Here is a 22,068-nt window from a genome sequence, read left to right as displayed (position 1 = left end):
AAGGACTTTTCAGTGTGCCGTGTTCTGGCCGGAGTGCAGAAGCACGGCGAGGTAAGGGGGGAGCACAGCCGGGGCAAGGGGGCCACGATTCTCCTTGTGATTTGTGGTGGAATTTAAGATTGAGGGCCAAACTGGCCAATTAGTATTCCATAGCATGCAGCATCACACCCAGTATAAAGGTGAGGGACAGCCGGAAAGAAGGGCTTTTGCGCTTTGGCTCTCTCGCCGCTTCTGCTCTCTTGCGCTTCTGCGCTTTTGCTCTATTGCCTTTTTTTCTCTCTCTCCCAGTACTCCTACTCTTGGAGTACTATCTCTCTCTGCCCCTCTCTATTTCGGGGCCTCGCGTTCGTCTGGGATTGCAGCTTTGGGATGAGACGGGCTTCACATAAGAGGGGGTGGTGAGCATCTATACTGTGTATTAAATCATCTGTATTAAATCGTTCTTATCTCAACCCATGAGTTTCCCATTTATCCTTTAATTCTCTCCCTCATCCCTGGGGCTGGGGGAGGGTGAGTGAGCGACTGTGTAGGGTTTGGTTGCCAGAGCGGCCTAACCCATGACGGTACTGTTGAGTAGGAAGTACTGAAACCTTTCATCTTAATTCAAGCATTTAATTCTTGTGCATCTGGTGCTTCATTGATTTCTTCCTTTCTTGTCGTTGGGCAATCTTGTAGCTTGATGTGGACAATCTTCCTTCACACTTCTCAAGCCTATTAATTCTTCATATAAATGTTGTAACAGTGTTTTTAAAAACCAAACACAAAGCTTAGTTTACAGCTCTCTAAACCATTTGATGATAGGCAACATCACTTCTGTTAGAATAAAAAATCTTGACATTAAAAACTTTGCAGGATAATATTTTTAAAGTTCCCTTTGTTTTTATGAACACTTCATAGTCTATTGAAGTCTAAACCCATGACCTGCAACATATCGTACACATTCTGTAAATTGTGTGCATGTGACAAAAGAATTGATCTGTTGGCCAAGCCCAGTATAGTTTGGTTTGTTTTTCTGTGCAGTGTACATCAGAGATTGAGAGATGTAAAGGACTGTCCTAAACTTAAATGGGCTGAAACATACTGGTTTGGAGAGATAATAGAGTGTTACTGAAAAGGCAGAGATGCTTGGGATATTCTCATGTCCTAATAGATTTGTTGGTCTTACTAAATGTTTCTATTACTATCTGTGGCTGGCATGCCAGAATGCCTTAACAATGTTGTGGCCTTGCTGATACGATTGGTGGAGTTCAGAAGCGACAGTACATGCTATTTCAGAAGCATGATAAAGGCAGGCATGCAAGAAAGCCTTTGGTAAGGGGGACACAGAGCCAGTCATTGTGGCAGTGTTGTTAAGTGCAGAAGGAATTGTATGGGTTGCTGGTGCAGAAGGTACGGGGTGAAGGAAGCATGTCTACTCTGGGGCTTATAAAGGCACGTCTAGGATTCTTGGTGAGCTTCTGCTGTTGTGGTGTCACAGAGAGAAGGGGAGGGAGAAGATGGGAATCTCCTACAGGGAGTTTGAAATTATTTCCATAACATCTGTTAAATAGGGAGGAATGACATAGAGTCATAGAATCATAGAATCGTTAGGGCTGGAAGGGACCTTCAAAGGTCATCTAGTCCAACCCCCCTGCAAGGAACAGGGATATCTCCAACTAGATCAGGTTGCTCAGGGCCTCATCCAACCGGGCCTTGAACGTCTCCAGGGATGGAGCATCCACCACCTCTCTGGGCAACCTGTTCCAGTGTTCTACAACTCTCATGGTAAAAAATTTTTTCCTAATATCCAACCTGAATCTACCTCCCTCTAATTTAAAACCATTACCGACATGAGGAATTGTGTGGGAGACAAATTAATTAGCGATCTTTAGAGTGTACTATAAGCCTGACTGACAATGTATGAAGTGTTAACTACCTTTCTTTCCTTAATGATGTTTTGAAAAGATATTGTGTGAGTCCGCAATTTTATGGAGGGCAAAAGGATGTGAGGGAATTGCCAGAAAGTAAATGCAATTCAGAATCACCAGTTCTTCAGTGTTGTTTTTTTCTTTCAGCAAGAGAAGAGGATAGCAGCTGCAGGGGTGAACAGGTGTTTCTGGTAAAGTCATAGTTGATCTGTTAACTCAGTTGGAACTTTTAAGATTCTAGAATACTAGCTTTTAGACTACTTGGACTTGTGTAGAAGATGAAGAAACTCTGTAATAAAAGTTCTGAGACCTTGAGGCCTTAGTTCAGAAAATGCTGTTCTATAATGCTGCTCCGCACAGAAGGTTCTGGCTGTCCTTACACTAGTGGAAGTTACATAATTAAACTATTTGTGCTGCTGCATCAGGCCAGGCACTTTAAGAGCAAAAATACTAAGCCATAAGTCTGCTTTGTGTACACTTAATAGAGAGTTATTTAAAGGTATTGAAAGCTTATGCCAACAAACTATTCTTAAGAGATTGGCAGAGGAGGGTGCTCTATTGCCTTAAGAGCTATATCCAGTGTAAAATACAGTGAGCCTGAAGTGATATACAAGACTTCATCCTTGCAGATAGAAGACCTTATGTAGATTAGGAAGCTGCTAATTTATCTTTGAGAGTGTGTATGGACAGTTCTATTTAAGCTGGATATGCCTGCCAGTTTACTGCATAACTGCAAAGGTTGTCCTAAAAATCACTACAAGCTCAGCTGATTGAAAGTAACATTCTGCTTATAAAAATCTGAGATTGAAATTTTCTTAAGGCTTCGGAAGAGCAGCAGCTGTGTCTCTGAAGGGCTTCCTTCTCTATAGAGTGTGTGGTTATCCAGGGTGTTTTACCACAAGCCTTTTATTCCACTAAAGTGGTTTGACTCTGCACCTTTACATAGCTAAGATGTTTTGTGCTTTATAGTAGTTTTCTTCTAATATTGTTGTATTCGAAGCCCCTACAAGGAAAACATTCAATGCTTATGAACTAGACAGCTGTTGTAAGCAATAATTTGGTTGGCTTTTGTAGCAATTAAAAGAACGACTTCCCAAACCTGTCTGCAGCTTAAAATAAACCCGGGAGAATGTCATTGAGAAGCTTCACAGAGAGACTTTTAGAGTAGTTTTATTGTACAGCACCCATTCCTAGATTTAAAACACATTTCCAGAAAGCCACATGGCATACTGTGTGGAGCAGAGGTGACAGATCTGAGCATTCTGTGACTGCCTGGAAGCAGTCAGTTTGCTACCTGGTGGCAAGCACCCCCTTTTGTTACCAGTTGGTGTGTGATTTGGCACTGGCTGGTCTAGTAGGATTATTGTGATGGATGTGTGTAATAATAAAGGCACACTGCCTCTGTGTTGTTTTTTTTTTTTTTTAAAAAAAAAAATCCTCAAAGAGTTCTGTGATGGTCTTGTGTGCTTGGGCAAAATTGATCAATCCCTACCCTGGTTATCTGTGCTTGTAAACTAATCATGCTTTTAGTTTTACTTTGGTAAATTTTAGTAGTGTGGGCAATGTGCCAAATAATGTTTCCAATGTTTTTCATATTGACTAAAAGAATGAAAGCAACAATGTCATGTTTGTTTCTCTTGTTCTGGGAGATTTTGCATACTCTTTACATGTATGGCGGGTGAAGTTTGTAATGCATATTTAAGTTTTGGCTAAAAACTACATAGATTGGATTATAACAAGGCACATTTTGCAAGAGTAAAGGGTAAATGATGATCAGTATCAGAAAGAATGAGGCAGGTAAGCAGTGCTGGTTGTGATTTATAACTGCATATTGTTTTCCAAAAGCAAGGAGAAGAGGCCTTGCGCAGGTCTGGGGAGTAGGTGTTTGAAGATTTCACAAAGCTTTGAACAACCTGCAAACATACCTATATGACCTAGATTCAGTAACAAGGTGAACATTACGGGGATAAGTTTCCACACCTTCTCGAGAAGAGACGGCTGTGTTTGTATGATATGCCATGCTATGCTTCTGGTATGTTCATCCTAAGTTTATGGAGTATGTATTGTAGCGTGGCAGACTGAATTTTTTGTTATGCTGGTTTTGCCTAATAACTTTGTAAAACTTAAATGGCAGAATGAAGTCTGTCAGATGGTTGCATCTGATGTTGATGCAGCTTGTGGCTGCTTGTCATGTGTGTTTGAATTCTTTATACTGAAATTTACACTATCATGCAAGTATAAACGCAAATCTAGAAATGTAAAAATACATTTTGTTTGGTTACAGCAGAGGGTGGAATGTATTATGCATGTTATGTCAAAAGTCAATTCTCACATTTCATAACTGTTGAATAACTTTATATTTTACACTCCCTCAGGTTTCTCTTTTACATGAGTTTAAAGCTTGAGCACTGTAGCATATACCTCCTGCATGAAAATCAAAATATGAACTGAATGTTCTTTTTTTTTATTAGCAGGGAGTAGTAGTGTCAAAAAGAAATAAAGCCTGAAGTTGCTGGTACAAACTAACAAATATGTTCATAAAAACATGATGACTTTTTTTGTTTGTTTCCCGGAGTCTTCTGGTTGGTGATTATGGACTATTAGTATAAGAGTCTGGTCTTTACCAAGTGAATGTTTCCTTTCAGAACTGTTGTTTGCTGTAACTTTATGCTATCTCAGCATGTCTTTCTAAATGTCATCCTGGCCAATTTTCCACCTGTACTTGTTCCTGTTTGTAACATTTACTAGTACTGCCAAGTATTCTGAAATTACTTGTAAAGTTAACATTAATTGAAACACTATAGCATAGGAAATTAAACCTTTGAGGAGTTGTGAAAAAATATTTTTAACTTTTGAGATTTCAAGTATTCTGTTGAAATTTAATATTGATGTTTATTTTGTTGCTCTTGGTTTTAGCCTGATTTTTTTTTTTCTTACTTGTGTGAAGTCTAATTTTTCCACAGAAGTGAAATACAAAGTAGAGATGGTCAGCACCCAGGAAAAGAAAGAACTTGTTTGTAATATTCAAGTTCATAGAGGAGCAAGAAATTTTTTCGAAGCAAAGCTTGTTAAGATTTAAATGATGCAGGAGAAACTGATGTGGGTTTATGACTATATATATATATATATTTTTTTTTTTTTTTTTCTTCAGGTGAGAGAAGATGTGTTAAACTCCTTGAATAACAACTTTCTACAAACACTAAACCAAGCATGGAATGATCATCAAACAGCAATGGTGATGATTAGAGACATTCTGATGTATATGGTGAGTATTCTGTTTTTTCACACATTTAACTTGATGCAGTAAATTGTCTTGTGACGAATGTAAACAAATGAGCTGGAGGAGTAAAAAGCAAGGCATGCTTACCAGTCTTCTTCCTAAGACTACTGTGTCCCTTGTTTTGAATTCCCTGTGTGCATGCAAGACTTATGGGTATGTGACAAATTATAATTGGATTATTTTTTCAGGTTATCTCATAATCACTTGAAAAATGCATCAGAAAAATGATCAAGTTTTGTAATTCTTAAAGAATAAGCTACTGTGACCCGTTCTGGCAGGTTATAGGTGTTACTTGCATGTTTCAGTTCACATAGTGGTGCTTTCTTAGTGGGAAAAGCATGATGGTGTAAAGCCTCCTCAAACTTCCTAGTGTAGTTGTCCTTTAAGCTTAAGAGTTTGAAGAGGTAACTTTGCTTAGGTACAGTCTGTGTCCTTGAATGTTAAATTCTAATTGAATCCTTTGTTGTTCATGCAGAGCTTGGGTGCAAGATTAAGCAGTGTACAGAGATGAGAATGTGATCTTTGGTTGCATGGTTGTAGTTCTAAAAGAAAAAAAAAAAAAGTATTCCTCACCTGATAGCTGACGGAAAAGGCCTTTTTTGAAGAGGGAGGGCCTTAGGTTTTTGTGTCTGGATTGTGCTGTGCTTTAGGTAGTTGGTATATGTTTGAATTCCCAGAATGGTGGGCATGCTCTAAGGATGCAGCAGAGTGTAGTTTTGCATAGCTTCTAGCCAAAGGCTTTAACTTTAGAAGGAAAAGTAGTATGTGTTGAGACACTGCAGTTTTAAGAAAAAAATATTTTTTTCCAAAATATCATACTGAAGATAGTACTTTATGCAGTATTAGACAGTGAAGGACAAACAATGGTAGTGCTTTTTTTATCAAAAAAGATGATTAACTGAGATTTTACTCTATTTGCTGAACAACTGGAGTTAAGATCATCTTGTAGCTATTAAAGATCTCATGCTATGAAATTGAACCTGTTTGTATTAGATATGAAGAAATCCTACTTGGTTAATAAGCTACTAAAAGAATTTGGAGTAGTTATTGTAGCCACATAGCTTAATTTTTTTTTTTTTTAATGGATTTACTGACTTTTGTGTTGTGGGTTTTGTGTGGTGTTCTACTTCTGTTTCAGTTGTGAAAAGACCGTGCATCTAAGTATAGAGGACCAGATAAAATGCATTCAGTGACACTTAATGATCTATGTATCTTATCTTGCCGAAAGGAAAGATTGAGAGATTATTTTGAAGATGTACTTTCTTTGCTATGAGAAATCCTGGAATCTCTAATGTTGTTTGCAAAGGACAAATACAAATCAATTGCTAACTGCATCTGGGCAAATTCAAGAATACCTAACAATTAGAATTATCTACCAAAGCTAGTAGTGAATTTTCAGAAGTGTTAGAATATGGAATCCAGACCTGTCTAGGGGAGTAGCTATTGTGTTTTAGCCAAATACTATGTGTTATTTCAGTACAGAAGGTGTTGGATGCTCCAAGGTACATAGGTGGTCAGAGCAGATAACGCAATGTTATCTGCTGCTCTTAAATTCAATAAATCTTCGATCCCTCAAACAGTGTCAGAGAAAGCTGGCTTATCAGCTGTTCCTGTTTTAGTGTATTGATCAGCATATAGAGGACCAAGAAGTCCCTTCTTTGGGAAAGGATAACACGCCTCAGCACTTTTTTGGGAAGATGAGAGCTATTTCCCAAGTATTTTTTTGTGCTCAGGAGAGCAATGCTTTCACTGTTTGAAGCTTGCGAGTGCTGTTAGGACAGCCAGACAGCCTTCTCTTTTCCAGTAGAACTCTAGAAGATGGAGACCTACAGCATTCCTGCAAGTGCAAATTGGACTTCATTGGGTTGTATTTTAGATTCAAACAGAATAATAAACTTGAATACCTTTTGGAATATATAGTCTTCCATGTGCTGTTTGACAGTTCCTAATTATTTCAAGTAGGTGTTCAGTTGAGGCCTCCCATAGGCTTTTTTACTTGTACCAGAATAAGACCCAAAGAAATGAAATATATTTCTAGTATAATAGTAAAAATACAGTATTTTTTTTCTTTCAAAATGCTTATAAAAACTCGTCAAACTTTTAGGAGCACTGATCTCTGTTTGTTAAACATCTATAATGCAATATAGTTTTTATGATTATTAATTTAATCTTTATTAGATAGAACTATCTAATGCAAGGAGCTGATACAATGAGCAGGCTCTCTCCTTTTCTTTACCTTGGAGGGGCATAAGACAAATTGTCATTAGAAAATACATGCTTTGATTACTAATTAAAATATAAGCTATGGTTTAAAATGGGACTAGTCTCAAAGATTTGCGGTTTCGCCTTTGTCACTGGCTGATCCTGTTGAGTCAAACATAATTCTGTTCACTGGAAAGAAACTAAGAGCAGGAAACTTCTGTTCTTGAGTATGTGTTCATTCAAAAAGCATGTAACCCAAAAAGCTTGAAAAAGCTGCTAGTGCTGTAAAATTATACAGTGAAGGAACGTCTGTCAAAGATGAGACCTGACTGCTCTTCAAAGAAGCAATTTTCAAGAACTTTATAAAATAAGTAATGATTTGTTGTTGTTTTGATGTTGAATCTGAATGAAATGTAGTTTTATAATGATATGCGTATGTCAGAAGCTGTTACACCTTTTTATTCAAGCACAGATAATAAAATTTATATAAAAATTTTATCTTAAAAAAAAAAACAACCAAACAACAAACCATCAAAACCAAACAAACCAACCAAACGCTGTATAAACTCTATCACCAGGCGTTGTTAATTGATAGGCTTGTGTTCCCCCAGAAGTATATGCAATTACAGTATGTTTATGAATAACCCACTCCTTCTCTTATTTTGTAGGCTGTCCCAATTACTTAGCCATCAGTTTCAGGAATTGTACTTATTGGTACCCAACAAGCCACAGTCTGACATCAGCGAAAGTAAAACGTTTTAACGTCCTCTTGAATTCTGATCTAGCAATTCTAGCAATTGTACCTCTTAAAGTAAACTATATCTGTTTTAATGCCATGTCTGTTTTCCAGCTTATTTTCACCCCTGAGCTACCATATGATCTAAGTCAAAAGAAACACCTCTTCAATGCACCTTCATCTTTTCTCTACTTAATTTTACCACTTCTAAAATAAAAATTAATTAAAAGAGGGTTTTTTTAGAAAGGTATATATTTTGTACAATGGAATGCACATTGTTATGATACGTAATGACTAGAATACTTGCTGTTTGAGGTTTATGACAGAATTTCAGTTTACGTGCAGAACCTCTGTCACAAGACACTTGTAAAGCTTGCCTTATAGTTGTATTTTAACAAAGTGTATTATTACCTTATCTCGTGTTGAGTGGTTGCTGTCTGGTAAAAGTCGTCTTGGTTTCAGGTTTGTTGTATAATGCAGTTCTAGTGTGAGGTTTTGCAACCTGGAATTGCACAATAAAGGCAAATCTAAATTTCTTGAGATATTCCAGTTTCCACAATTGAATTTCAAGTTTACATAGTTCCACTATATCTGTAGTATGTGTGTACTAGCTTTCCTTCTGTTTTACAGGTTTAGGCTGCAGTAATCAGTGCCAGGATAGATAAAATACTCTCTGAATTCATGGCACTGCCCGCAGCAAGCAGTGAGGTACCAAAGCAGTGAAGTCATGTCCTAAGTAGTAGTGTCTTCACTAAGTCAGGTCATGTAGTAAGAAGTGTTAAAGTAGTGAAGTAATGTGCTGCGTTTGGGCATATCTGAGGTTCAGCCTCACTTAGGCTGCAGCCTAGGTAAGCGTACCTACAATAGTTTTTGTTTAGCTACTGTATGTAACAGTAGCAATGCAGGTGCAGTTTGCTTCACTTCAAGCTACCTGAGCGTGAGTATTCTTGGAATGTCTTAGGGAAATGGGACTAATTCGGACTCTGGTGTCCTCTCTTTACTGCTTGTACTTGCTAAATTTAAAGCAATTTCAGGTATGCAAGCGCAGCAGTCACACCCCTGGTTGCATTATAGGCATATGGCCAGTGCCAGTTAAATGCTGTCAGAAGTGGACAGTTACTCTTGCAAATACAGCTGTGTATTCTGCAGAGGGCAGAGCATTCCCTTCTCATATGCGTGGTGCACAAAGCTGGAATCTTGATTTAGACCAGTGCTGACAGATTGGCTATGGGAGTTCTGACCTCGGGACATAGGACTGTCATTGTTCATGGGTTACGCACAAGGTAGTAGGGAGAAGTGTTATTTTTATTTTCAGAACTAGGATCAAAGGTGCTTGCTATATATATACAACAAGGTCTGAAGACAATGATGTCTGAAGACTACATCATCTAGGTAGTGCGTCCATACAGAGATGGGCAAAATGTGGCTGGTGATGTTTTACAGCAGGTAACTTGCTTTAGTTGAGATCAGAATTGTTCTGCAGTGTAAGCAGCATGGTAATTTATGAATAATTGCTGTCTGAAACTCCACCCTTGTCTCCTGAGAGTTACTCTTACCTTTAAGCACCTGCTGCTTCTCCCCGTGGGAAGTGATTGCAGTTCAGTAGCATGTAGTCTTGTCAGTCAAACCTGTTCCTAAACGGGGCTTCCTGTCTCTAAGATTATTTTTTTTTCAGTTGGGAGAGCTTCCAGTAAACAGTAAAAGCGATCTGTTACCAAGGGTAAGCAAATCAGCAGTATCAGAAACATTAATGCTGCTACTCTAATTTGGGTATTGTAAGCCAGACCACTCTACTAAAGAGGTATTGCTGTTACATTGAGAAGAGTTTCTGGTGCAGTTACTATTTCATTTCATAATGGCAGTGTTTAGCATTGCCACAGCAGAAGCTACACAGATGAGTCATGACCATGGCTTTAATCCATTTTGATACCCTGCTGCCTGCACTTCAGAGGCCTGAATATTTTTTGGAAATAATATATATAGTCTTTTCTCCTCAACTTCTATATTATATTAGACACTGCTTTTACATTTTTATCTCTTTGAAAGTTTTATTTTAAGCTTGTCTGTCTTTAGAATCTCATTTACTTCTCTTCTTGATGTAAGGGTGTAAATGAGTGAAATAAATAACCCTGTTTGTAAATAACAGGAAAAAATAGGCACATATTCCAAAGACCCAAACAACCATGTGTTGCTAAACTGACTTCATGGGACCAATTAGTAAAGTTTTTGCTTTGAGGCAGAACTTAGCTTGCTTCATGAGCCACAGAGGAGGCATATCTGACCTGTTCCCATCTTGTTTTTTCATTTAAGTGCTGCCTGTCTAAAGGGAGTGAGTGGGAAATCATTTGTGAATTGTGGAACCTGATGTTTCACTTTCCTCTGGTTATCAAGTGTCAATCTGGCATATAATTAGTATATGAATAATTTTGCTGTGTAAATTCAGCTGCTAAAATACGAAAGGGTGTCTGTTCCTTCCGATTTCTTTCTAATTGTGGAATTTATATAAACTTGTAATTTTGTAATCTTTCTTCCATAGTCTGAAGCATGTTTTTGTAACAGTTCGGTTTTCTAGGTGTTTAACTTTATGCTTCAATTCTGAGTGTGGTAAAGCACTTAAGAATTTAAAACTGAATCTCAAACATTTGACATCACAAACAGTGGATGAGCTAGTCTTTATACGCAATTTCAAACACTGACCTTCATCCTTTATAGAATTTGATTTATTTTTTATTTTGTGATAGTTATGTAAATTCTTAGAAAACCTTACCACAGTCAGATTTGTGAGTAGGTACAAAACTCTTGACATTTTCTAATATCATCATATTGAGGCTTAAATGGTAGTAAACCAATATTTTTAGTAATTACTCAAACTATTATATTAGAGGAATGGATTATGCCCTGATAGAAATGAAAAAAATTATCATTGCTCATCTCAGAAATAGTTTGTGAAAACTCACAATGTTTCTGTTCTTAATGTTGTTTTAAATGGTCTTAACCTGGTACAGCACTACTAGATATTAAGTGAATACACTTGTTTTCCATCTGCTTATTAATAGTCGTCTTTTTCTAGACAGTTGATAAGTTCGGAGAGAGTAATAGAGAAGGGCAGACAAATTTTTGCAGCATTTCTGCTGGTAGTAGTAAGAAACTCAGGGTGTCTGCTCAGCAGTGTCTCAGCTCTGTATGATGACATTTGGGCTATGCAGACTTGGAATACTGTTCTGAGGATCAGCCTTGATTTGTAAATGTAGATAGTAGAGGCCTAGTGGATAGTTGAGGAGCTTCATCCTTCCTATAGACTGAGATTATGTAGGGAGATGTATAAAAATTATTCTACCAATATGGGTTTAAATTCTTTCTTCTCTCCTTACTTTTTCTTTTGCGGGGGGGGGGGAGGGGGTGGGAGGTATGTGTGCCATTTTAATGAAACATAGCAAGGTTTCAAGTTGAATGGAAATGAATTTTTGTAGGTGTGGGTTCAACAGAAGTCGGTTATGTACGGTTTTGCAGTACCAATCCATAAACATTTTGTTTGTAACTATTCTCATTTTGGCTTTACTTTTTCTTCTGTTCATCTAATGATGATGTTTCAGGAAATTTCACTGAAAATTGAAGGGGAGCTGTCTGCCTGAAAGGAGTGGTAGGAATAAGCATGAGAGATGGGGGGGGCGGAAATTATTCTCAAAGAACTAAAAGGGTGGATGGACGAGGTTTGAGGAGATAAGTAAAAGCTCTGTCAAATTGGGCCATGAATTTTGTCAGTATTTAGAGATTCTTCTGCCCCCAAACTAAAAAATGAGAAGGCTGTAGATTCGTTCTGGCGTGATTTAGTCATAAACGCTGTGCTTACACTTTTAAGCAAAGTAGACTTTTTATATAAATGAAGTTTTAGAAAATGAAACTGATTTTGAATTTTGAGGGTATTCATAATTTCTTTTTATGAAGAGAGAAGATTCATTTGATTATTTCTGTACAGTGGAAACATGATCAATCTCTTGCAATTTTGAACAGCACAGTTGTACTGAATTTACAATTTTATTGCTGTGTGTGCCTTTGTTATAGGACCGTGTGTATGTGCAACAAAATAACGTGGAGAATGTCTACAATTTGGGCTTGATAATTTTTCGAGATCAAGTTGTACGCTACGGCTGTATTAGGGATCACCTGCGGCAAACTCTGCTGGATATGATTGCAAGAGAAAGGAAAGGAGAAGTTGTAGACAGGTAAGATGTTTGTAAGTGGCTGTCTTTTATTGTAAATAATACCTGTCAATTTTTAAGAGTGAATTAAGAACATACACAAATAAATCATTGTTTAAGACCACGTTTCTGATCACAAGTGAAATGTCTCCATAATCTGGAATAACCTATTTCTTTGTGCGTCAAGTTTTAGCATAATGGTAAATGGGGAAGCTAGTTAATATTTTTTTTTAATATTTATCTTGTGATTTTAATTAGAAACTTTGTTAAATCTTTCCATTACCACCTTGTGCCAGAGCATTTGGTTTTAAAGCAGAGTTTTGACAATTCTCTGCCTCTTGCTACCCTGTATTTCCTCTGTACTGAGATATTGTTGAATTTTCTTGCACCTGTTTGTTTATTTTTGAAGTTTTCCTTTTAAATTCTCTTTCCTTTCCTCATGTTTTGATCTGCCTGTTCCTTGGTTGTTCAGTTGCATCTCTGAGCTTTAAAATCTGTTCCTCGTGTTCTCCAGCCAGTTTAGTAGATGTGGAGTTTTGTGCCATGTGCTGCAGACAGTGCAGCTGAAGTAACTTCAAACTTGCAAGTGTTCTTGTGCTTTTGCAGTTTCAGAGCAGCTGTTGGGTGTGGAGATGTGTGAACTCCATGCTCCTTTGCCTGCAGCTCTGACTGAGATTGCCCAACGCGCAATTTCTGAAGAGAAAAATACTCCCTGGCAACAGCTGTGTATTGTCCCCTACTGCCAGAAAGTGGAATTTTTTCCTGGATGCAGTTCTTTTGTTTTCACATTTTATTGATGTGTTTCTATGCCTAACCAAATGCTTGATTTGCTGATACGTTGTCATTTTGTTTGTTTTTTTTTAAAAAAAACAACCAACCAAAAAACCTAGACTTTGAACAGCAACTTCCATCTGTGCAATTGTTTTGAATTGTTTAATTCCAACCTGCATGTGCAGTTTTCAGCTTTCTTTGAAGTAGCATTTTTGTTTTTTTCTTGTATGTTGAAACATGTTCTTAATAGTTTTCCAAATTAGTAGAACTTGAGACCTGCTTCCCTATCCATTGTATTTCAAATATTTAATAAACATTGTCAGCTTCTTAGTTTAGAACAAAACCAAACAATCTTGCTGCTGTCATCTTGAAAACCTGTCATACACCAAACAGATTTAGGATAGACTTTCTGTTAGTATATTTTATTTAAGTTGATATTTATGTTTTATGTTGTTGTTCTGCTGTGTATCTGTCTTACAAACATGTAGATTTCTCACGTTGTTAACAACTTACTTTTTGGCAGAGGCGCAATAAGAAATGCTTGCCAGATGTTAATGATTCTAGGTCTTGAAGGAAGGTCAGTCTATGAAGAAGACTTTGAGGCTCCGTTTTTGGAGATGTCTGCAGAATTTTTTCAGGTACAGCAGTGTTGTAGTATCATATTTAGAATGTTGTTATAACTGCCTGCAATTGTGAGAACTGGTGGTACTTTAATTAATGGCTGCTTATTCGATGAGTATGTCCATCTCCGTTAAATGAAATAAGAAAAATAATTACTAACTTTGCAGAAAAGGTAACAAATTTTACAGAACTACCATAATTTGAACGTAGTTTTGAGCTATGGGTGCCAATAATACGTAAAGTAATCATCATGCTAATCTGGTGCCTGCTTTGGGCTATTTCATGCAACTTAGTCTATCCCTGCATTGCAGCCATGGTCTTTTTGAAATACCAGTAGCATGAAAGGTTCAAACTGTTTCAGACTGGGGATGGAGAGGGGAGACTGCATGTCAAACTGCCTTTGAGGAAGGTTCGTTTCCTTCATAGTTTTGACACTTGAGAGTTACTTTTTGTGATAAAATGAACTGAGTCAAGGAATTAAGTGTGTCCAGGTGGCTATCCAGTTGTTGACCAGCCACTGAATAACACGTTTTAAATACTTCCTGAGGATTTTTGTGCGATAGCTTCAGAAAAAATGCTAGTTGAATAGTTGCTGAGTGCAGTGATGCTCATCTATTGTTGGAAACTGGTAGAAACTGTAAAAGCATATTAAAAGATACATAGGTAATTTGTCAGCCTCTCAATTCCTATGCAGGATCGACTGTCTGTCATATCCTCTGATCTCCAAACTTCTTTGAAAATCAGAAGCGTATGTTGCACAGCCATTTAAAAGCCACTGTATTCTATTATTAATTTGTGCTACATAAAAATTAAGAAAAAAATCATTACTTCCATAGAAGTTTTATTTCTTAACTTCACCTTAAAAAAAAATTTAGTATCTTTCCTCCAAAAGTCTATGCTGACCAGAGTGGATAAAAACAGTTTGCTGTGAAATCATGTGCTCAGCATTATCACTAGTGAGAATAAAGAGAACTGTTGATTGTCAGAACTCACAAATATGCCTTGAACTGGTATTTGAAAGGAATTTTTACCTCTTTCCTCTCCCCATCCTTCTATTTTCTTTGAACCTGTGGCTAAAACTCTACTTGGTAACTGGAAACTAGCTTGCCTTAGGTGGTTTTAGTATAAAAATATCGTGTTCATATTGTGTGTGCCCCCATATGTACATAACACAGTTAGTGTAATAGAACCTTTATTTTTTTTTAAGCGTGTATGTAAATCTTGGGGGCATAATGATCTCATTTGTTGGACATGTTGGATTTTATCTGAACTTGCTTATAAATGCTGATCTGAAATAACTAGCGTATTTCCTTTTTCCCCTTCAAAAAAAGTCTAAAGTATTAATTTTTGTTAATCACAGATGGAAAGTCAGAAATTTTTAGCTGAAAACAGTGCTTCTGTATATATAAAGAAAGTAGAAGCTAGAATTAATGAAGAAATAGAACGGGTGATGCATTGTCTGGATAAATCAACAGAAGAACCAATTGTGAAAGTTGTTGAGAGGGAGCTTATTTCCAAGCATATGAAAACTATAGTGGAAATGGAAAACTCTGGGCTAGTTCATATGCTGAAAAATGGCAAGACAGAAGGTAAGACTGCATCATATGTGAGGCAGAAATGCTTACCATACTGCTTATTGTTTTCAAACATAGGATAAGTCAAGCTTAATGTTTGTGTTCCTGTGTAGTTGTAAAAACATTTTTGCTCTGTTTTGCAAACATCTGAGAGTATTACTTCCGAGGCTTTTAGAGGGCTCTTAAAATAGAGCCCATATGTATAACGTGTTTCTGTTTAGAACCAGATACAGGTACTCTTTTGGTACACCAAGCATCTGTAAAGGAAGGTGCAAAGTATTGTAGTGGTCTTTGTTATCTGTTTTCCGTGAGCCATTTTATTACTTTCATTCCTCTAGTATGCAGCTGTCAAAATGCATCGGAAGTTTTTTAACCCACAGGCAGTTATTTAAAAAGTGCTAGTGTAAGTGACTTTATTAAATAGAAGAACTGTAGGACCAGTTCTTGGAGAGAGGGCTTTGTTGCAGAAAGTTCACTGTTTTTAAAGGACAGGTAGTATCTTATTGAAGTGGTTGAAAAAGAAGAGCTGGGCTTGATTTGGATTTCCCTAATAGAGGTTAATGTGGGATAGAATGAAAGTTATTATGGAAAGAAATAGAACGTAAGTTTCTAAAGCAGCATAACCAAGAAAGTGATTGTAGTACCTAGATTTAGAAATCAGTACTCACACTAGAGCAGTGAGAACGGGGAATAGACTTGCTGCTTAGATGAATGACCTTTGTTCATTAAAGCAGCTTCACAATTAGTAGGTGACAGTCAGAGTGACAAAGTGAGCAAATTCCTTAACTGTAAGAAAAGAGAATTACTATATTGAAAAGGAAAGTGATGTTACTAAGCTTTTTTTCTTTAAGATCCATTTAAGATAGCCTTCAGGCTGAGGACACAAGGATATTGAAGGGTATTCATTAGATATAGGAATTAGTTTAACTTTTATAGGCCTTGGTTTGATTTAGTTAAATACTAGAGAGGAAATATGTGCTGCATTGTGAAGATAAGATATCACAAACAAGGATGGATTGCTCTTTTGGAAAGCCGTGTTTAACCAATGCCACTTCTCATGATTTAAATGGATGGAACAAAGTAATGTAAAATTATATGGCCAACTCTAAGACAAATATCAATTAAACTCAGGTTTTTGCCAGTTTTTGCTTTTAATACAGAAACAAGCATCTCATTAGTGTTGTCCTGTTTGCTTTACCTTTGTTTTTTCTTATAACTTTTAATAAGTATTTGATTTTTGGGATTATAATCTTGGAAGCTATGTTCTTAAATACCACTGAAAAACCTAATCTTACTAAAGCTATAAGTGCACTGTTCTTCAGTGCAAGCATCAACTTTGGCTGGCCTGGGGATCAGCAATAGTAGATTCCATGTCAGAGACAACCTAGAATAGTTGGATACAATCTTTGTTTTTAATTTTGTGGCTGCTGCAGTCAGCATGTTGTCAGGGGCAAAGGAAAGGGGACATCAAAAGATTCTAGTGGCTGAGCTGTTATGGGACGCTTTGTGTGGCTCAAGTGGCTGAACTTTTACTGTCATCTTTTACTATGAGATGAATGAGTTAGAGTAGTATTACAGACAGAGGGTGTCCTGCATAATATCTCATTCTTGTTTGCAGACCTCGCTTGCATGTACAAGTTATTTAGCCGCGTGCCAAATGGTCTGAAGACAATGTGCGAATGCATGAGCTCATACCTGAGAGAGCAAGGCAAAGCACTAGTTTCTGAAGAGGGAGAAGGAAAGAATCCAGTTGACTATATTCAGGTAGTTGAAATATTTTAACTTTCTTTTCTTCCATATTTCACATGTTCTCCAGAGTAGCAGTTAACTACATGATTAATAAGGTAAACCTTAATATTGATTCAAAAGGAATTATTATTAATAAACTACATTTATAATTTTGTTTACAATGTACAGTTTCTGCATTTTCAGACATGTTTGCAACTCTTACTAATTTGCTTGGAAAGTAAATATTTAGGTTTTGTGCTTTTGGTAGCTGCTTTTGTAAAACAATATATTCAGGCTAATTATCGAACTGCTGGGAACTTTTTGCGTTATCCTAAATGGTATTTGGCTCCGGAGTGAGTTGTATGTCTGCTGGCAAATAGCTTTATAGTGTCTATTTTGTTTAATTTCATATAATGTTGGCTATCAATGTTTGAGACAAAAATCACGTGACAGTATTTCATAGCAAGATTAACTATGACTGAGAGGTGAATGTATTATAAATCATAACAAATCACTTGGTTCATTCTCAGTCTCCCTGAGAAACAGAACACTTCTGCATGTTAAAAGATGGTAGGTGTTGTTTCTTGTTCTCTATCTCTCACTAAGAAGTGATGCATACCATTAATTTATCAAGATCACAAACTACGCTCCAGGATTGTTTGTCATCTCTTCACTCCTGTTGTTTTTGAGAAGATGGTTTTAAATTTTCATGTAATATCGTCAGAGTTCATTGAACTTTAAGGAAATGTTTTTATAGCTGGAAGATGCTTTATACTTAATATGAAAATGTGTGTTCATTAAATGTTAAGGGTGGTTGGTTGTTGTTTTTCTTATGTGTAGTTGAAGTCTTGTGTCTGGTCTTTATGAGAAACATTTAATACTGTATGTCTATTTGCTATTTTGTTTGATATCAATAACTTTGCTAGAACTGGTTACTATTAGAAGAAGCCATTTGAGTACAAAAACATTTTTGTTTGGATTATTTTCTGGCAATGCTGAAGCAAACTTCTTACCAAGCTTGGACAAGAATCACCTCTCCAAGGATTGTTAAAAAGAAGAGAGAACGCTCTTCAAAATTTATTAGGTTTGATGATTAAGGGCTGTTATATTTTTCTGTGGTGGTACACTTTTTTTAAAAAAAAAAAAAAGGATGAAGGGGTGGAAAATAAGTGTCTGAATTACTTTGAAGTAATTTTTACTCCTTTTAATCCTGACGGGCCTAAAGTGATATCATAAAGTAACTGAGAGTGTTAAAAAATTGATTGTAAAGATGTTACTGATGTTTTCTGCTGCAAAGACGAATAGCATAGTGAATCTGAAGAAGACTTACAGCCATACTGCATGCGCATTGGCAGAGCTCGTACTCTAAGCCCAGTAGTATGTATCTCAACCATTTTATGAAGGTGCCCTAGGGAAGAGATTGATATTTGATTACCACTAAACTCTCAAACAGGTTTATCCTCCACTTTCATTGACACGATGGAAGAAGAGAAAATTACCTGTGAATTGAGAAACCACCTCACTCTTCTCATCTCAGCCTTGTTCATCTGACTCTTTCAAGGACTTAAAATAGCAGTAAGAAGACAGGCAAGGAAACTACCTTATACCTTCAAGAAAAACTTCCACCATAGTCTAGCACTGCTTCTGTAACATGATATCATCAAACCCTGAGCATAATTGGCAAGATGATTGCAAAAGCATTGCCAGGGCATTAGGTTTAAAACTTCTCATCATAATTTGAAGGGATGTTGAAATGCTCTTCTAATTTAAGGTACTAACAGTTTCTCCTATTTAACACCAGGTTATTCAGATGGTGTACTCCTGGAGAGGAGACATAAGCTAACCTTGGTAAACAGAGAGATAGTGGGATTTACTTTGAATTTAAAATTTGCAATATGTGTTAATTAGCCTGTCTAAAGATCATTCCTTTAAGTAAGATGGTGAGTTCCTAAGAAACATTACTATATCTTCGAGTAATTCTTGAATGGCTTCTTTAAGTAACCACATATAAATAATTTGTTAAGAAACCAAGAACTTTAAGGTCATTTAACCTGAACGTTTTTTGTGGACAGTTGTTATCCATGATAAATTTGACTCTCGAGTGAAATTTTCTTCCTCTCCCCCAAATGCTGTCTTAGTCTAAATCCTGCGCATGTCATATATACCTAGCAAGGTGCCCAGGTGATTTTTAAGATGCTTCCCACTTCTGAACTCAGTTGTTTTAACTCTGGGTGAAGATGGTACAAACCCTGAAAATGATATTAAGAACCTGATGATTTAGCTCAGAGGAAGTGGTTCAGTTCAGGCCTGTGAAATTCCCACTGAGATAACTGGAGAGCTATTGCTTGTATCTAACTTTCATATGTTCACAGAGACTCTCAAAGATAAATATGAAACATGCAACTAAATGCCTCTGTCCCTGGCTTGAAATTAGAGGAGGAAAAAAAAACTTAAAAGATTAGGTCTGTTGTTGCAGTATGTTTTCTCCTCAAACTTGTTTAGTAGCTCTAGGGATGCAGTTAATAGGTGCTTAGCCTCATCTTTCCTGTATCCTGTATTTATGATCAAGACTTTGTCAATGTTATTTGAAAAATAAAAGACTTAAAGGAGGTATTTGTTGTACTTGTTAAGTTGTAGATTTAAAAATACAGTAAATGAGCCTGTTTCACAAGAGTGATTAAAAAAATTTTCTTAATCTTTGAGTAGCCTATTACAGCAAACCGCACCAGTATTTGACACTGATGTTTTAGCCAGTTTATCTGAAAATTGCTGCTGTAAGAGATTTATGGTACCTATAGATATTTTAAAATGGAAATGAAATTTCAGATACTTTCTAACAATGCTGAAGATAGCTTTGCAGAATCTCTGACTGTAGATGTGGTCTTCTCTGCAACTTCATCAGTTATTACTGTTTTACAGGTTACAACTTCAAATCAGTGAAAATGTTTTTGCTTTTTTTTTTTAAAGGGTTTACTGGATTTGAAGAGTAGGTTTGATCGCTTTCTTCAAGAATCTTTCAATAATGATCGACTCTTCAAACAGACTATTGCAGGTGACTTTGAGTACTTCCTCAACCTCAACTCAAGGTCTCCAGAGTACCTCTCGTTATTTATTGATGATAAGCTGAAAAAGGGAGTGAAAGGAGTAAGTATAAATTAAATTAAAAGATCATGCTTTTTGCTGCATAAACTTGGATGAAACTAAACTATGCTACTTTTCTAAGTATTTTTCTTGTGGTAAGACTAAAAAAAAACCCTGTATGTAACACATCTGAGCTCATAACACTTCGTATCTAAATTTATGGAAATATAAGGCAAAAGGAGATTTCAAGATGGTGTGTGGCTTGTCCTCCATCTCTCAAGCAGTATGCCTGGATTAATTATGGCAGATACTTCCTCAAAAAAAAATTAGATTGTAGTACATTCTGCAGCTCCCTTCCTTCAAAACATTTAAGTATAATTTCCTTACATATTTATAGTTATTCTCAGAATCTGAATAAAACTGAATATTATTGCATGCATCTTATGCTTTGGGAATCAAATAGTAAATTGTATTTATTTATAAAATAAGTAAGAATTTTATTTGTTGTGGCACTAGACAGGCTTTGCAAAATGAGTCTTAACACTTAAAAGCTTGCATTCCAAGCTAACCCAAGCTAACTTTTCATACTCCTAATACTGGTTTCCATCTGTGCTTTTTTTAAAGTACTTAAAAAAAAAACCCAACTTATCGAGGAACTCTTACTGTATTTATCCAGGCATTCTACCCATCTGTCATTTCCCTTCTCCCTCACAATTGCTTTTCCTTCCATTTTAGGTCTATTTCTTTTTCTGCTGTGTTGAGTGTGTCCGCCATTCTTTTGACTCTTATCATTTGCATGTTGGACCAGTTCTGTTGGCTTCTTTATAGGCTACTGTTAGACCATATGCTTGCTGTGAGTTACTTTCAGTATTTAGGTTGTATAAGATACTTGTGCTGGAAGGTTAAAACCAGCAAATTACTTTTTACAGCTAACAGAGCAAGAAGTAGAAACCATATTGGATAAGGCAATGGTTTTATTTAGGTTTATGCAAGAAAAAGATGTTTTTGAACGCTATTACAAGCAGCACTTGGCAAGAAGACTTCTCACAAACAAAAGTGTTTCAGATGACTCTGAGAAAAATATGATATCTAAATTAAAGGTAAGACAGTATCTGCATTCTTTTTACTTCATTATTTTCGTAAATATGGTTTCTTCTGTTTTTGCGTAAGGGATACATAGATAACCCACATCTTGATTGCTGTTAAATACAGACTTGATTGGTTTTGTTTGGTTTTTTTTAAAAACCCCAAGAGAAAATATGAAAGGCTTTTCTGAACAATTTTGTGGAAATAAAAGGAAGGAAATACTGGAAAATCTGTGATGAGAGAGCAATTTAGAAAACGAATTTTTTTCAAAATTTGTTAACGCGACTTGTCCTCTTATTTGGAAAGTCTTATCTAGTGACTGAATTGGAAGACAAGACTATGTTTTAACCTAGATTTTCTGTTATTCACAGTAGAAATTTTTTTTTTATTGCATGCATTGTATTTAGTTGCCTCCATCTGCAGACTGGTGGTAATGCTCAATTCTTTTTTGATTGAGTAGTTGGAGATAGATTGGGGGGGAAAAAAAAACCAAAACCAACACAACAACTCTTAATACCAGTGTCTGGAAGCTTAGCTGGTTCAATTTACTGATTAAATAGGCCAAGAGATGGAGAAGGAGGTAAAGCCTAAAGGAAGCAAGTTGTAATGCAACTTCTTCCTCAATTGCGTGATAAATGGCCAGGGAACCAGAGTGATTTGATGCTGAAACCAGATTTTACTGATCCTCATTTTTGACCTTTACATTCTGTCAGTGAGCAAAGCCTGTTTGCATCAGATTTCTCTAAACTATGAGCGGTAATTCCTTCCCAGTTACCTTTCCGCCTCTTTTAGCCTGGTGATTTAGAAGGCACAGGGCATACATTTGCAAGATGAATCAGTGGACCAGAACTGTCCTCTTTTTCTTACAGCTTTGCACAGTGAT

At 36.5% G+C, this 22,068-nt stretch overlaps 1 protein-coding gene across 2 annotated transcripts in view; it reads left to right on the top strand.

Moving 5' to 3' along the window:
• The window catches only part of CUL3 (cullin 3), a 62,344-nt gene that overhangs the window by 23,785 nt on the left and 16,491 nt on the right, over positions 1 to 22,068 (top strand). For both annotated transcript variants that reach the window (XM_086618366.1, XM_086618365.1), the window contains 7 exons: positions 5,059 to 5,172; positions 12,188 to 12,348; positions 13,619 to 13,733; positions 15,077 to 15,305; positions 16,909 to 17,054; positions 19,986 to 20,162; positions 21,029 to 21,199. In XM_086618366.1, the coding sequence (XP_086474492.1) occupies positions 5,059 to 5,172; positions 12,188 to 12,348; positions 13,619 to 13,733; positions 15,077 to 15,305; positions 16,909 to 17,054; positions 19,986 to 20,162; positions 21,029 to 21,199 (1,113 nt within the window). The remainder of the gene's footprint in view (positions 1 to 5,058; positions 5,173 to 12,187; positions 12,349 to 13,618; positions 13,734 to 15,076; positions 15,306 to 16,908; positions 17,055 to 19,985; positions 20,163 to 21,028; positions 21,200 to 22,068) is intronic.

Source organism: Tauraco erythrolophus, chromosome 11 (genome assembly GCF_009769465.1).
Source record: "Tauraco erythrolophus isolate bTauEry1 chromosome 11, bTauEry1.pri, whole genome shotgun sequence".
NCBI lineage: Eukaryota > Metazoa > Chordata > Aves > Musophagiformes > Musophagidae > Tauraco > Tauraco erythrolophus.
Note: the sequence above shows the minus strand (reverse complement) of the source record. Positions and strands in the feature narration are given on the sequence as shown.